Source organism: Carcharodon carcharias, chromosome 15 (assembly GCF_017639515.1).
Source record: "Carcharodon carcharias isolate sCarCar2 chromosome 15, sCarCar2.pri, whole genome shotgun sequence".
NCBI classification, from domain to species: Eukaryota; Metazoa; Chordata; class Chondrichthyes; order Lamniformes; family Lamnidae; genus Carcharodon; species Carcharodon carcharias.
In genome coordinates, this window is record NC_054481.1 from 131,078,488 (window position 1) to 131,092,857 (window position 14,370).

At 49.0% G+C, this 14,370-nt stretch overlaps 1 protein-coding gene across 1 annotated transcript in view; it reads right to left on the reverse strand.

Moving 5' to 3' along the window:
• The window catches only part of LOC121288481 (polyhomeotic-like protein 2), a 558,331-nt gene that overhangs the window by 72,693 nt on the left and 471,268 nt on the right, over positions 1 to 14,370 (reverse strand). Inside the window, exons 7-8 of the mRNA XM_041207022.1 lie at positions 6,607 to 6,759; positions 2,829 to 3,129 (exon numbers count right to left, since the gene is read on the reverse strand). Of these exons, the coding sequence (XP_041062956.1) occupies positions 2,829 to 3,129; positions 6,607 to 6,759 (454 nt within the window). The remainder of the gene's footprint in view (positions 1 to 2,828; positions 3,130 to 6,606; positions 6,760 to 14,370) is intronic.

Here is a 14,370-nt window from a genome sequence, read left to right on the forward strand (position 1 = left end):
CCAAGCAAATGAGCGAGAAGGGAACAGAGGGTTACAGTGACAAGAGTTAGATGAGCATGATGGGAGGAGATTTGTGGGTGATATAAATGCTGGCATTAACTGGTTGGGCCAAATAGTCTGTTTCTGTGCTGTATATCCTACATGATAATCTAGTTATCTGGTCATTATTGCACTGTTCTTTGTGGGAACTTGCTTTTTCCAAATCAGCTGCTGTATTTCCAACATTACAACAGTGATTACATTTCAAAAGCACTTCACTGACTGTAAAGTGTTTTGCAATGTCCTCTGGATGTGACTACTGCTATCTAAATGCAAGCCTGTCTTTTTTATAATGGTTTACAATCATACATCCATCTTAAATACTTCAGAACAGAGTATGAAGAAGTTTATATCATGAGTATGTTTACATCACAGCTCATTCAATTTCTAAAGGATTTAATTTCAAACATAGAACCATAGAAAAGTTACAGCACAGAAGGAGGCCATTCAGCCCATCTTGTCCATGCCAGCCCAAGGACACTAAGGTGCCCTTTCTAATCCCACCTTCCTGCACCCGGCCCATAGCCCTGCAGCTTACAGCACTTTAGGTGCAGATCCAGGTACTTTTTAAAAGAGTTTAAAGTTTCTGCCTCCACCACCAACTTGGGCAGCAAATTCCAGACACCCACTACCCTCTGCGTAAAAAAAGTTCTTCCTCATGTCCCCCCTACACCTTCTGCCACTTATCTTGAATCTATGTCCCCTGGTTCTAGAAATCTCCATCAAGGGAAACAATTTGATCCTATCCACTCTATCTATTCCCCTCATAATTTTGTACACCTCAATCAAGTCACCTCTCAGCCTTCTTTGTTCTAAGGAAAATAACCCCAACCTATCCAATATCTCCTCGTAGCTACACTTTTCTAACCCTGGCAACATTCTTGTAAACCTCCTCTGCACTCTCTCCAGAGCTATTACATCCTTCCTGTAATGTGGTGACCAGAGCTGCACACAATACTCCAGTTGTGGCCTCACCAGTGTTTTACACAATTCCAACATTATATCCTACTTTTATATTCTATACCTCTGCCAATGAAGGAGATCATTCCATATGCCTTCTTTACAACCTTGTCTACTTGAACTGCTGCCTTTAGGGACCCGTGTACTTGTACACCAAGATCTCTCACTTCATCTACCCCTCTTAGTATATTCCTATTTATTGTGTAATCCCTGTAACTGTTTGACCTCCCTAAATGTATGACTTCACACTTCTCTATGTTAAAATCCATCTGCCACTTTACCGCCCACTCCACCAACCCATCTATATTGTTTTGGAGATTATGGCTATCCCCTACACTATCCACTACTCGGCCAATCTTTGTGTCATCTGTAAATTTCCCAATCGTGCCCCCAATGTTCACATCCAAATCGTTAATATATAACACAAACAGCAAGGGTCCCAACACCGAGCCCTGTGGAACACCACCTGAGACAACTTTCCATTCGCAAGGGCATCCATCGACCATTACCCCTTGTTTCCTGTTACAAAGCCAACCTTTTATCCAGTTTACCACATTACCCTGAATCCCATGGGCTTTTACTTTCCTGACCAATCTGCCATGTGGGATCTTGTCAAATGCCTTGCTAAAATCCATGTACACAACATCCACTGCACTACCTTCATCAACCCTCCTTGTCACTTCCTCAAAGAATTCAATCAAATTTGTGAGGCAAGACCTTCCTTTAACAAATCCATGCTGACCATCCCTGACTAGTCCATGCCTTTCCACATGACGGTTAATCCTCTCTCTCAGGATTGATTCTACTAATTTGCTCACCACCAATGTAAGACTAACTGGCCTATGATTGTTTGACATTTTCTTTGATCCCTTTTTAAACAATGGAACTACATTTGCATTTCTCCAGTCCTCCGGTACCTCCCCTGTATCTAGTGAAGATTGGAAAATCATCCTCAGAGCATCTGCTGTCTCCTCCCTGACTTCCTGCAGCAGCCTCGGAAACAACCCATCTGGCCCTGGTGACTTATCAAACATGGTCCACAATAGTTACAGTACCCTACCTCAGTAGGTCAGTGTTCTATGTTACAATGATATTCTTATTAAGGAGCCATGAATACATTTACAAGTGAACATACGATAATAACAATCGACACTTTTATTAAGTGTTACATCTTCCTGAATGTTACTGTGCCCTGTCTCTTGACTTGTGAAGATGGAAGATTCCTACAATAAATGCCCAACATGGGGCTGCAATTCCTCTTTCCTGTTGCAATTCCTCCTGAACTATTGCTGTTGTTTATTTGTGACCTGTTAATAAAACAACACTCAAGAAGCCTGACACTGTCCAGGACAAAGCAGCCCCCTCGATTGGCACCACATCCACAAACATTCACTCCCTCCACCACCGACGCACAGTAGCAGCAGCGTGTACCATCTACAAGATGCACTGCAGGAATTCACCAAGGGTCTTTCAATAGCACCTTCCAAACCCACGGCCACTACCCTCTAGAAGGACAAGGCCAGCAGATAGGTGGGAACACCACCACCTGGAAGTTCCCCTCCAAGTCACTCACCATCCCGACTTGGAAATATATCGGCCGTTCCTTTACTGTCGCTGGATCAAAATCCTGGAACTCCCTCCCTAACAGCACTGTGGGTGTGCCTACACCACATGGACTGCAGCAGTTCAACTTGGCGGCTCACCAAGGGCGATTAGGGACGGGCAACAAATGCTGGCCCAGCCAGCGACACCCACATCCTGTAAATGGATTAAAAAAAGTTAAAGGCTATATAAATAGAAGTTGTTGCTGGTTGAAGGCATAAACTTACCTGTGGTAATGAGAGGGTGTGTGGTCACAGGGGTCGCTGTGTGGGTCACACTGACGCTCCTGGTATCGCTGCTGGACGAACTGACAATTTCAACCCTCTTCCCACTTTCTGCCATGTTTTCAGGCTGGGCTCCTTTGTTGCCGCTCACAGGGCCTGGGCTTGGGCCTGGGCCTAAAGGTTTAGGCTGGGAGGTAAATGGAGACTGCTGAGCTGACGCGGTTGCTTTCAGAGTGACGCTTTGAAGCTGTGGCTGAACTGTTGCTGCTGTATTCTGTTGACTTCTTATTGCTAAATTCTGCACCTGCAAAGGGGATTCATCAGAAATCATGACTGTTAACGCAGCACGTCTTTAGCAGAAGCTAAAGGACAGCAGCCAAAATAAAATCCTCACTTAAACTTAACCCCATTCAGGAAAAGAAAGGTTGGGATTTTTTAACTCAAAAAAATTGAGCGAATTCGAAACTATTGTCAGGCGAAATATTTTAAATTTTACAAGTGCAAGACTATCAAAGGCAGTAACCACGAGTCTGATGGGATTTTCCCAAGAGATGGAGACTGTCCATCTTAGGTGGGATCCCATTTTTACAAGCAGCTTTCAGCCCCGGAGTGGGAATCAGCGGGGTGGGGTTTGGGGGGTTTGGGGGGGGGGGGTCGCTGATTTTTTTTGCGAGGTGGTTCTGGGGTTACCAACAGGTACATCACCGCCGGCGGCTGAGACCTTGGCTGGGATTATCCGGCCCTGTTGTGCCATGGGAGATCCGGCAGCCTGGCCCTCCGCCGGGACCGGACCATCCCGATCGCAGCTGGGGCTGGAAAACCCCGCCCACTGCCTCCTCCTGGAACGGCGATAACAACCAGTGGCCAAGGCGGAAATCTTGCAACGGTTTCTGTTTCGTTCTGGTTTACAGCCAGCTTTATCTTTCATTTCCCACCGCTGGCCTGCCCCAAGTGTTGTGAGAAGAGGCAGGCGAGACAGGTTAAAGGTACAGCTTTTAAAATCGGACCTCAGATTGGCAGTCACAGAATTCATTTGCATTTTACTATCACCACCACCAACCCCCCCACCCCCCGCCCTTCCCCCCAACCTCCCTCCACGCCGGCTGCTACTCACAGAGCCAGAACTCAGGCAAAACTCCACTCTCAGCCATTACATTTACAATATACTGTGAGCACAGATCTGAGCACGCACATCCTCCGTATATTTACATAAGCCATGGCTATGTTTAGGTGCCCAGGATGGACAATGGAGTCTGAACTCTGTGTTGGCAAACCCAAGGATTGCACAATGCGGTTGATCCATTTTTCAGGGTTAAACCCACGTGCTGGGAGGCTGCCTCTCTCCAGTTAACCGAGAGAGGGGGATGAGCGTGGAACTCGCTACTACAGGGAGTGGCTGAGGCAAACAGCAGAGATGCATTGAAGAGCAAGCTGGATAAACACATGCAGGACAAAGGAATAGAAGGTTATGCTGATAGGGTGAGATTAATTAGCGTGGGAGGAGACTTGTGCGGAGCATAAACACTGCCATGGACCAGCTGGGTCCAACATCCTGTGTCTGTGCTGGAAATACTGTGTAATAAACAAATCCAAGAGAATTCCTGCTCCTCTGTGGACAGAGTCACGAGACACTCTTTACCGGCCAGGTAAAGCAGGTGACCCCTGCCTGACCCTGCAAGCTTTGACAGGGTCAGTGATAGAGATCAGGGACAGGTACACCTCGGCATTTCAGCCTTGTTAACCCTTTTCCCCTCTGTCTAAAGTCAAATGATAAAGCCGGGTCTGGGGATCGAACCCGAGACAGGAACGGGATTCAGATCTCCATTAGAGAAGGAGGACCACAACAAAACCCAGGTCTGGGCGGACAAGTGGGAGGCAACATGTGTGCCACATTAAGGACCAAATAACAATCATCTCCAAGAAGAAAAGACCCTGCCCCCTTTGACCACACCATCGCCATTGGGATGACCACCATCAATATCCTCGGGACTATCACCTCCCAGAATCAGTCTTACCAGCCACACTTCGAGAGCAGAGTAGAGACTGTGTAACCTAAACCTTAAAAGTCTCTCCAACAGCTCAAGGTAGAAGTGTGATGGAATACGTAGCACTCACTTGGAGGAATACAGCAACCCTAGCAGCAGAATCCCAAATAATGGCTGCTTAATGATATTTAATTGCAGTTAACAGAAGTTACAGCACAGGAGCAAAGTTCCTATTAAAATTTCGTCATTGTGTGCAGCCAGTTTTTGCCATGCACGGTATCATTTCGTTTTATTGTGCAACCGGATACATGGTACTTACCACAGACCAAGGCCTGCGCGGTACCTTCCAGGAGTCTGTTTGGCCCATCATTCCTGCGCCAGTGCTAGCTCTACAATTGCAGCAACTACTCGAATCCCATAACCTTTAATATTCGGCCTGTATAAATCATTATTTAATGATATAATTGCCTGTCTCAATCATCATGGGTGGTTGAAAATTATAATAAAAGGGGTATAAAAAGCTCTCTTCCAACTTTGCTCTTGATTCTTGTCAATGTTAATCCAGAACCTCTGTTCCTTTGTTACTGGTTTGCTAAACAATGGAAACAATTTTTCACTATTTATCAAATTGCTTCACATTTGGTGGCTGTGACTTTGGCTGCAAAGGATTCAAAGCTTCTGGAATTCCCTCCTTCAACATCTCTTTCTCTCTACCTCGCTTCCTTCCTTTAAGAAGCTCCTTAAATTCTGCCTCTCTGGCGAAGAGTTGGGCCTGCATGTGGATGGCTTCAGCATCTCTGAATTAAGAAAGGGACAGAAAGCAGCCAAGGCTCCCATTCTGGATGGTCAGCGGGTTACTGCTGCTGGAGAGCTGGTAGTTATCAACGCAAGTTAGAAAAAAAAATCCTTTCCTATTTGTACATAGGATGTGGGCGTTGTTGGCTAGAGCAGCATTTATTATCCATCCAGACCAGGTAAGGTTGACAGATTTCCTTCCCTAAAGGACATTAGTTAACCTGATGGGTTTTTTTTTAAACAACAGTCGATTATAGCTTCATGGTCACTATTACTGAGACTAGCCTTCAATTCCAGATTTATTAATGGAATTTGAATTCCACCAGTTGCTGTGCTGGGATTTGAACCTGTGCCCTCAAGGCCTCTAGATCACTAGTTCAGTGATATTGCCTCACTGTTAGGCCCGTGTGTTAGAAAGATTAATTGTAGTGACTGATCTCAAAGATCTCACTGAAGACACTCAGAAAGATTAGCCCAGGAATCCTAGTAGATACGTTTAATGAAAGGAGTCTGATATTGTCCAGATCTAGTGTTCTTCAAAGTAGCATCACAACATTTTTTCTCCCTCTACGAGGACAACAGGGCCTCAGTTTAACGACTCGTCTGAATGAATGAGGTGTCAGCCTGGACTATGGGATAAAATCTCAGGAATGGGGTGTGAACCCTTCTGACTCCGGGGCAAGAGTGCTACTCTCTGAGTCAGGACTCCCAGCCAACTTATACAGCAATCGCTCAAGGGGACAGGCAAATAAAATGCAGCCTTTGCCTTATCAGCCACATCTCAGGAACGATTCATTCTAAAAAGTTCTGGGCGGTGGTCATTCACCCTCAAGGCAGGGCAATCTCATCACATTTATGACACATTAAGTTGCACAGGTCTGAGGCAGACTCCCTGCTGGTCTGCTGGTAACTCTCCTGCAAACAGTCCGAAAACATTTAGCCCACGATTCCCAAACCTGCTTTAGGAAGAAGGTGCCGAGCGATGGCGGTTGTGAACTGACCTGTGCAGCAGCTGATTGCTGGTTCGCTGAAGAGATGGTGACCTCAGGCTGTACAGCAGCGACTGTGGCGGTGGGTGTGAAAATGAGCTGGGGGGACAAAGGAACAGCACGTCCTAGGCTCCTAGCTACTTGCACAAGGTTACTTTGCTGTGCCTGAAAATTACATGAAATGTGTTGCCTTTTACCTTACCAAAAGGTGCCTTGGGCAGAAAAGAACAGAGTTTGTCAGATGGCTAACACAGTCTTACCTTGTAGACAACAGGGCACGCAACTAGCTGGACTGGAGAGGAGGTGGATGGTACCTGAAGCTCTGCTGCTTCTGAAAGCTGAATTGAGCCAATAGTGGGTGGCCAAGAAATGTTTTGGTTTTTAGTTAGGCACCCTCACAATGCAGCCTCTCTCACCTTGAATCTACTGTTCCCTCTCCTCATTGAAGACGCTAACTCATGTTGAGGAATTGTTCCACTGATGCTACTGACCCTCAACCAAGCAGCTGGTTGTCATGCAAGAGAGCCGGGTGCCTACTCACGTTCCTAGTTTGTATGTTCTTATGTATTCCTAAGCATGGGAGGCATCACTGCCGATTCCGGCCTGTCAGTGCTCCACATTCACACTCCCTCCCTAACAGCACTGTGGGTGTACCTACACCACATGGACTGCAGCGGCTCAAGAAGGCAGCTCACCACCATCTTCTCATGGGGAACTAGGGATGGGCAATAAATACTTTTGCACGTGCGTGTGTGTGGAGGTGTGTGCACACGTGTGTACAGAGGCGCGTGTGCACACGCAGGTGCGTGGTTTTTTTATTATTCATTCATGGGACGTGGGCTGCTTACTGATATTTAATTGTAGTTAACAGGGGGACCCATAGAAGTTACAGCAAAGGAGCAAAGTTCCTTTTAAAATGTTGTTGTATGCAGCCAGTTTTTGCAATGCACGGTATTGTTTCATTTTATTGTGTACAGTGTTTATTGCCCATCCCTAGTTCCCCATGAGAAGGTGGTAGTGAGCTGTCTTCTTGAACCGCTGCAGTCCATGTGGTGTAGGTACACCCACAGTGCTGTTAGGGAGGGAGTTCCAGGATTTTGACCCAGCGACAGTGAAGGAACAGCGATATATTTCCAAGTCAGGATGGTGAGTGATTGGAAGGGAACTTCCAGGCAGTGGTGTTCCCATCTATCTGCTGCCCTTGTCCTTCTAGATGGTAGTGGTCGTGGGTTTAGAAGGTGCTGTAGAAGGAGCTTTGGTGAATTCCTGCAGTGCATCTTGTAGATGGTACACACACTGCTGCTATTGTGTGTCGGTGGTGGAGGGAGTGAATGTTTGTGAATGTGTTGCCAATCGAGCGGGGCTGCTTTGTTCTGGACGGTGTCAAGATTCTTGAGTGTTGTGGGAGCTGCACTCATCTAGGCAAGTGGGGAGTATTCCATCACACTCCTGACCTGTGCCTTGTAGATGGTGGACAGGCTTTGGGGAGTCAGGAGGTGAGTTAGTCTGTGCGCATGCAAACCCCTCTCATAATTCAACATGAGTTCTCAGTAAGATCACCCAGCTGCAATGTGCAAATACATGGAAATAAGATTTCCTTTACTCTCCCACCCCCATAATAAACATCCACTATTGGCTTTTGTTTCTTTCTAGGATTTTTTTTTTTAAAAAGAGCAGGGAAGGCATTTGAACCAATCAGTTAAAAAGGTTTCATCCACCTCCCTCAGCACAAATTATAAAAAGCAACACAGAAGCACAAGCCATCGAAATAAACCAATCAAGATGGTAGCTGGAGTAGACCGAGTGAGATTCCAGCGACAGGCCATAATAGGAGCCATCAATGCATTGAAGTGGTGAGGGCTTGGACAATCAGACCAGGGCTTGGTGTTGCCAACTGCTGCTTTAGTATCCTGCCGATTCTGGACAGTACTCAGGCTACGTCCGAGAAAGCACAGGTGATGCAGAACTTCAGAGATTCGGAATGTCGCCCAGATATTCATAGGCAGTTTTGATGTTCGGTAGTTGATGCGTCTCATTGGTGCGCAGTGTGATGTCGGAATATTTAGATTTGAGTTGGAGGCGGTGTGAATGGAAGATTAAATTTAGTTAGCTGCTACTTTAGTAGCAAATCTGCTTTCTCCATTTTTAACAACTTAATTGCAATGTTCTCAGCTTCTCTCCTCAAGGAAATGACTTGTTATTCTACAGGCTCCATCCCTGGGATGTAATTCACAACATTGGTGTCATATTTGACCCTGAGATGAGCTTCTGATCCACACACCCATGCCGCCACTAAAAACATGTATTTCCACCTCTGTAACATCAATCACCCCCAACTCAGCTCATCCGCTGCTGAAATGCTCATCCATACCTTTGTTACCTCTAGACCTGACCATCCCTCCTGGCCTCACATATTCTACTCTCTGGAAAACTGAGGCCGTCCAAAACTCTGCTGCCCATGTCCTAACTGGAACCCAATCCTGTTCATTCATGACCCCTGTGCTCGCTGACCTACACTGGCTCCCGGTTAAGCCATACCTTGATTTTAAAACTCTCATCCTTGTTTTCAAATCTCTCCATGGCCCCAACCTCCCCATGTCGGTCATCTCCTGCAGCCTCACAACCCACTGAAATCTCTGCACACACCTAATTCTGGCCTCTTGAGCTTCCCCGATTTTAATCACTCCACCATTGGCGGCCATGCCATCAGTGACTGAGGCCCCAAGCTCTGGAATTCCCTTCCTACACCGCTCTGCCTCTCTATCTCACTTTCCTCCTCTAAGACACTCCTTAAAACCTATTTCCTTGACCAAGCTTTTGGCCATCTGGCCTAAAGCCTCCTCCAGTGGCTTGACGTCAAGATATCAGTTTGATAACACTCCTGTGAAGCACCTTGGGACTTGTTACTCTATTAAAGGTGCTGTGTGAATGCAAGTTGTTGTTGCATTTCTATAGAAACCAACTCAGACAAGCACTAAGTGATCTCTGGTACCTCGCCCGTGTGGCTCTTCAAGTGTAACCTGAGTGTTTGGGATCACTGGAGCAAAGCTGGAGCTAGCATTACTGTCACACTTCATCCTGTTATCAACCAGTATGCAAACATGCACACGCTCCAGTGCAGACATGTAAGGCTTATGAGCCAGGCTGATTTTTTTTTTACCTTCTTTACCCAAGAGGGCTGTGAATCTATTCGCCCGACACCTGCTCCTCACTCTCTCCTTAATGTAACCAGTACCAGCAAGTGGAGAAACACCACCAAATGAAGCACAGACACTTACGAATCAATAGTGTTCGCAGAGCAGGCTGTGACCTTAACTGTCTGTTTACTGGGGCCAGAGTCAATGCATAGAAAAAGAGTTTTAATGAACTAATTAGAAACTGGGACTGGTGGAGAGTGGGGTTAGAGAGAATTCTTGTAGACTTGTCGTGGTAAATTGGAATTGAGAGGAACCATTATCAGGAAACCACTTAATTCAACTAATATCCAATATCTGTGGGGGGGTGGGGGGGCGGGTGCGAGAATGTGGTGGGAAATTCATTATCCCACCTTTTCTATCCAGACCTGGATTCTGTTGTGGATCTACTCTCTAATGGCTCAGCAAACATTCCCTGTGGGAATGTCAAATTACCTTCCTACAATTGATTGATTGGAGAAGCTGGGGCTGTTTTCCTTGGAGAAGAGGAGATTGAGAGAAGGTTTGATAGAGGTGTGCAAAATCAGGAGTGGCCTGTACAGAGTAGAAAGGGAGAAACTGTTCCCATTGGTGGAAGGCTCAAGAGTCAGAGAGCACAGGTTTAAGATGACTGCAAAGGAAGCAGTTGCAAATCTGTCCCCCCAGTTAGGGTCTGGGATGCACTGCCTGAGAGTGTGGTGGAGGCAGATTCAATCATGGCTTTCAAAGGAGAATTGGATCAATACCTGAAGAGAAAAATAAATTGCAGGGGAGAGGGATTAGGATAATTACTCTTGCAGAGAACCAGCACAAAGAGGATGGGTCAAATGGCTGCCTTCTGTGCTGCAACCATTCTTTGGTTCAAGTTAAAAGGTTTACATTCCCTCTCTAAGGCAGGTCGGGTGCAGGTCGGAGAATCCAGTGGCAAGATGGGTCAGGCAACTGTGTGGCGTTATCACACACCCTGATCATTCGAATGACCCTGTGCTCCGATTCCAGACAGGTCCCTGAGGAGACTGCAGTAGTGGGTGGAGTGAGGGCAGGAGCTCATATTGTTATACATCAGCCTGTTTGCAAGAGTCATGGAGGTCCTCGGCCATTATTACTTAAGGACTCTTTCCATTGGAGCAACGGTACAGACGCCGTGATTGGCTGCAGCGGCTGAGTTAGGGGAAAGATAATGGGCCAGGTTTCCCGCTTCTGATACTTCTGGTTATCACAAACATAAATATGGACTGGGAGAGGAGAGGTCTGCAACGTTCTGCTTTGGCACTGCCTCTCGTCATTACTGCCTGCTCATGAATAATAGGCACTTGGATGTGGTACCAAAGGATGACGATAATATTCTAGCGAGAGAATTAAACTAATCAGGGAGAGAAGGAGAGAAAAATCAGAAACTGCCTTTTCATCTTTCTATGAAATCATTTTCCGAGATCATATTTCCTCTCATTAGCAACGAAGCAATCAACAGTTGGAGTTAGACTCTCCTGGTGGATCAGCAGCGGGAGCTAGACTCTCCTGGTGGATCAGCAGCGGGAGTTAGACTCTCCTGGTGGATCAGCAGCGGGAGTTAGACTCTCCTGGTGGATCAGCAGCGGGAGCTAGACTCTCCTGGTGGATCAGCTGCGGGAGCTAGACTCTCCTGGTGGATCAGCTGCGGGAGTTAGACTCTCCTGGTGGATCAGCTGCGGGAGTTAGACTCTCCTGGTGGATCAGCAGCGGGAGTTAGACTCTCCTGGTGGATCAGCAGCGGGAGTTAGACTCTCCTGGTGGATCAGCAGCGGGAGCTAGACTCTCCTGGTGGATCAGCAGCGGGAGCTAGACTCTCCTGGTGGATCAGCAGCGGGAGTTAGACTCTCCTGGTGGATCAGCAGCGGGAGTTAGACTCTCCTGGTGGATCAGCAGCGGGAGTTAGACTCTCCTGGTGGATCAGCAGCGGGAGTTAGACTCTCCTGGTGGATCAGCTGCGGGAGTTAGACTCTCCTGGTGGATCAGCAGCGGGAGTTAGACTCTCCTGGTGGATCAGCAGCGGGAGTTAGACTCTCCTGGTGGATCAGCAGCGGGAGTTAGACTCTCCTGGTGGATCAGCAGCGGGAGTTAGACTCTCCTGGTGGATCAGCTGCGGGAGTTAGACTCTCCTGGTGGATCAGCAGCGGGAGTTAGACTCTCCTGGTGGATCAGCTGCGGGAGTTAGACTCTCCTGGTGGATCAGCAGCGGGAGCTAGACTCTCCTGGTGGATCAGCAGCGGGAGTTAGACTCTCCTGGTGGATCAGCAGCGGGAGCTAGACTCTCCTGGTGGATCAGCAGCGGGAGTTAGACTCTCCTGGTGGATCAGCAGCGGGAGCTAGACTCTCCTGGTGGATCAGCAGCGGGAGTTAGACTCTCCTGGTGGATCAGCAGCGGGAGCTAGACTCTCCTGGTGGATCAGCAGCGGGAGTTAGACTCTCCTGGTGGATCAGCAGCGGGAGTTAGACTCTCCTGGTGGATCAGCAGCGGGAGTTAGACTCTCCTGGTGGATCAGCAGCGGGAGCTAGACTCTCCTGGTGGATCAGCAGCGGGAGTTAGACTCTCCTGGTGGATCAGCTGCGGGAGCTAGACTCTCCTGGTGGATCAGCAGCGGGAGTTAGACTCCCCTGGTGGATCAGCAGCGGGAGCTAGACTCTCCTGGTGGATCAGCAGCGGGAGCTAGACTCTCCTGGTGGATCAGCAGCGGGAGTTAGACTCTCCTGGTGGATCAGCAGCGGGAGTTAGACTCTCCTGGTGGATCAGCAGCGGGAGTTAGACTCCCCTGGTGGATCAGCAGCGGGAGTTAGACTCCCCTGGTGGATCAGCTGCGGGAGCTAGACTCTCCTGGTGGATCAGCAGCGGGAGCTAGACTCTCCTGGTGGATCAGCAGCGGGAGCTAGACTCTCCTGGTGGATCAGCAGCGGGAGTTAGACTCTCCTGGTGGATCAGCAGCGGGAGTTAGACTCTCCTGGTGGATCAGCAGCGGGAGTTAGACTCTCCTGGTGGATCAGCAGCGGGAGTTAGACTCTCCTGGTGGATCAGCTGCGGGAGCTAGACTCTCCTGGTGGATCAGCTGCGGGAGTTAGACTCTCCTGGTGGATCAGCAGCGGGAGCTAGACTCTCCTGGTGGATCAGCAGCGGGAGTTAGACTCTCCTGGTGGATCAGCAGCGGGAGCTAGACTCTCCTGGTGGATCAGCAGCGGGAGTTAGACTCTCCTGGTGGATCAGCAGCGGGAGCTAGACTCTCCTGGTGGATCAGCTGCGGGAGTTAGACTCTCCTGGTGGATCAGCAGCGGGAGTTAGACTCTCCTGGTGGATCAGCAGCGGGAGCTAGACTCTCCTGGTGGATCAGCTGCGGGAGTTAGACTCTCCTGGTGGATTAGCTGCGGGAGTTAGACTCTCCTGGTGGATCAGCTGCGGGAGTTAGACTCTCCTGGTGGATCAGCAGCGGGAGTTAGACTCTCCTGGTGGATCAGCAGCGGGAGCTAGACTCTCCTGGTGGATCAGCAGCGGGAGCTAGACTCTCCTGGTGGATCAGCTGCGGGAGTTAGACTCTCCTGGTGGATCAGCAGCGGGAGTTATACTCTCCTGGTGGATCAGCAGCGGGAGTTAGACTCTCCTGGTGGATCAGCTGCGGGAGTTAGACTCTCCTGGTGGATCAGCAGCGGGAGCTAGACTCTCCTGGTGGATCAGCTGCGGGAGTTAGACTCTCCTGGTGGATCAGCTGCGGGAGTTAGACTCTCCTGGTGGATCAGCAGCGGGAGTTAGACTCTCCTGGTGGATCAGCAGCGGGAGTTAGACTCTCCTGGTGGATCAGCAGCGGGAGCTAGACTCTCCTGGTGGATCAGCTGCGGGAGCTAGACTCTCCTGGTGGATCAGCAGCGGGAGCTAGACTCTCCTGGTGGATCAGCAGCGGGAGCTAGACTCTCCTGGTGGATCAGCTGCGGGAGTTAGACTCTCCTGGTGGATCAGCTGCGGGAGTTAGACTCTCCTGGTGGATCAGCAGCGGGAGCTAGACTCTCCTGGTGGATCAGCTGCGGGAGTTAGACTCTCCTGGTGGATCAGCAGCGGGAGTTAGACTCTCCTGGTGGATCAGCTGCGGGAGTTAGACTCTCCTGGTGGATCAGCAGCGGGAGCTAGACTCTCCTGGTGGATCAGCAGCGGGAGTTAGACTCTCCTGGTGGATCAGCAGCGGGAGTTAGACTCTCCTGGTGGATCAGCAGCGGGAGCTAGACTCTCCTGGTGGATCAGCAGCGGGAGTTAGACTCTCCTGGTGGATCAGCAGCGGGAGTTAGACTCTCCTGGTGGATCAGCAGCGGGAGCTAGACTCTCCTGGTGGATCAGCTGCGGGAGCTAGACTCTCCTGGTGGATCAGCAGCGGGAGCTAGACTCTCCTGGTGGATCAGCTGCGGGAGCTAGACTCTCCTGGTGGATCAGCAGTTGGAAAGACCAGGGACTGGAAGATGCCCCCAATGCAATGATGTCATCGGCAGCAACAGAAAACACAGTGAAGACTGAAGCCATGCAGCTTAGTGGAACCAAGATCTGAGCAACAAAACATTCAGCTGGGGCTCGAATTCAAAAATACATGAGCAG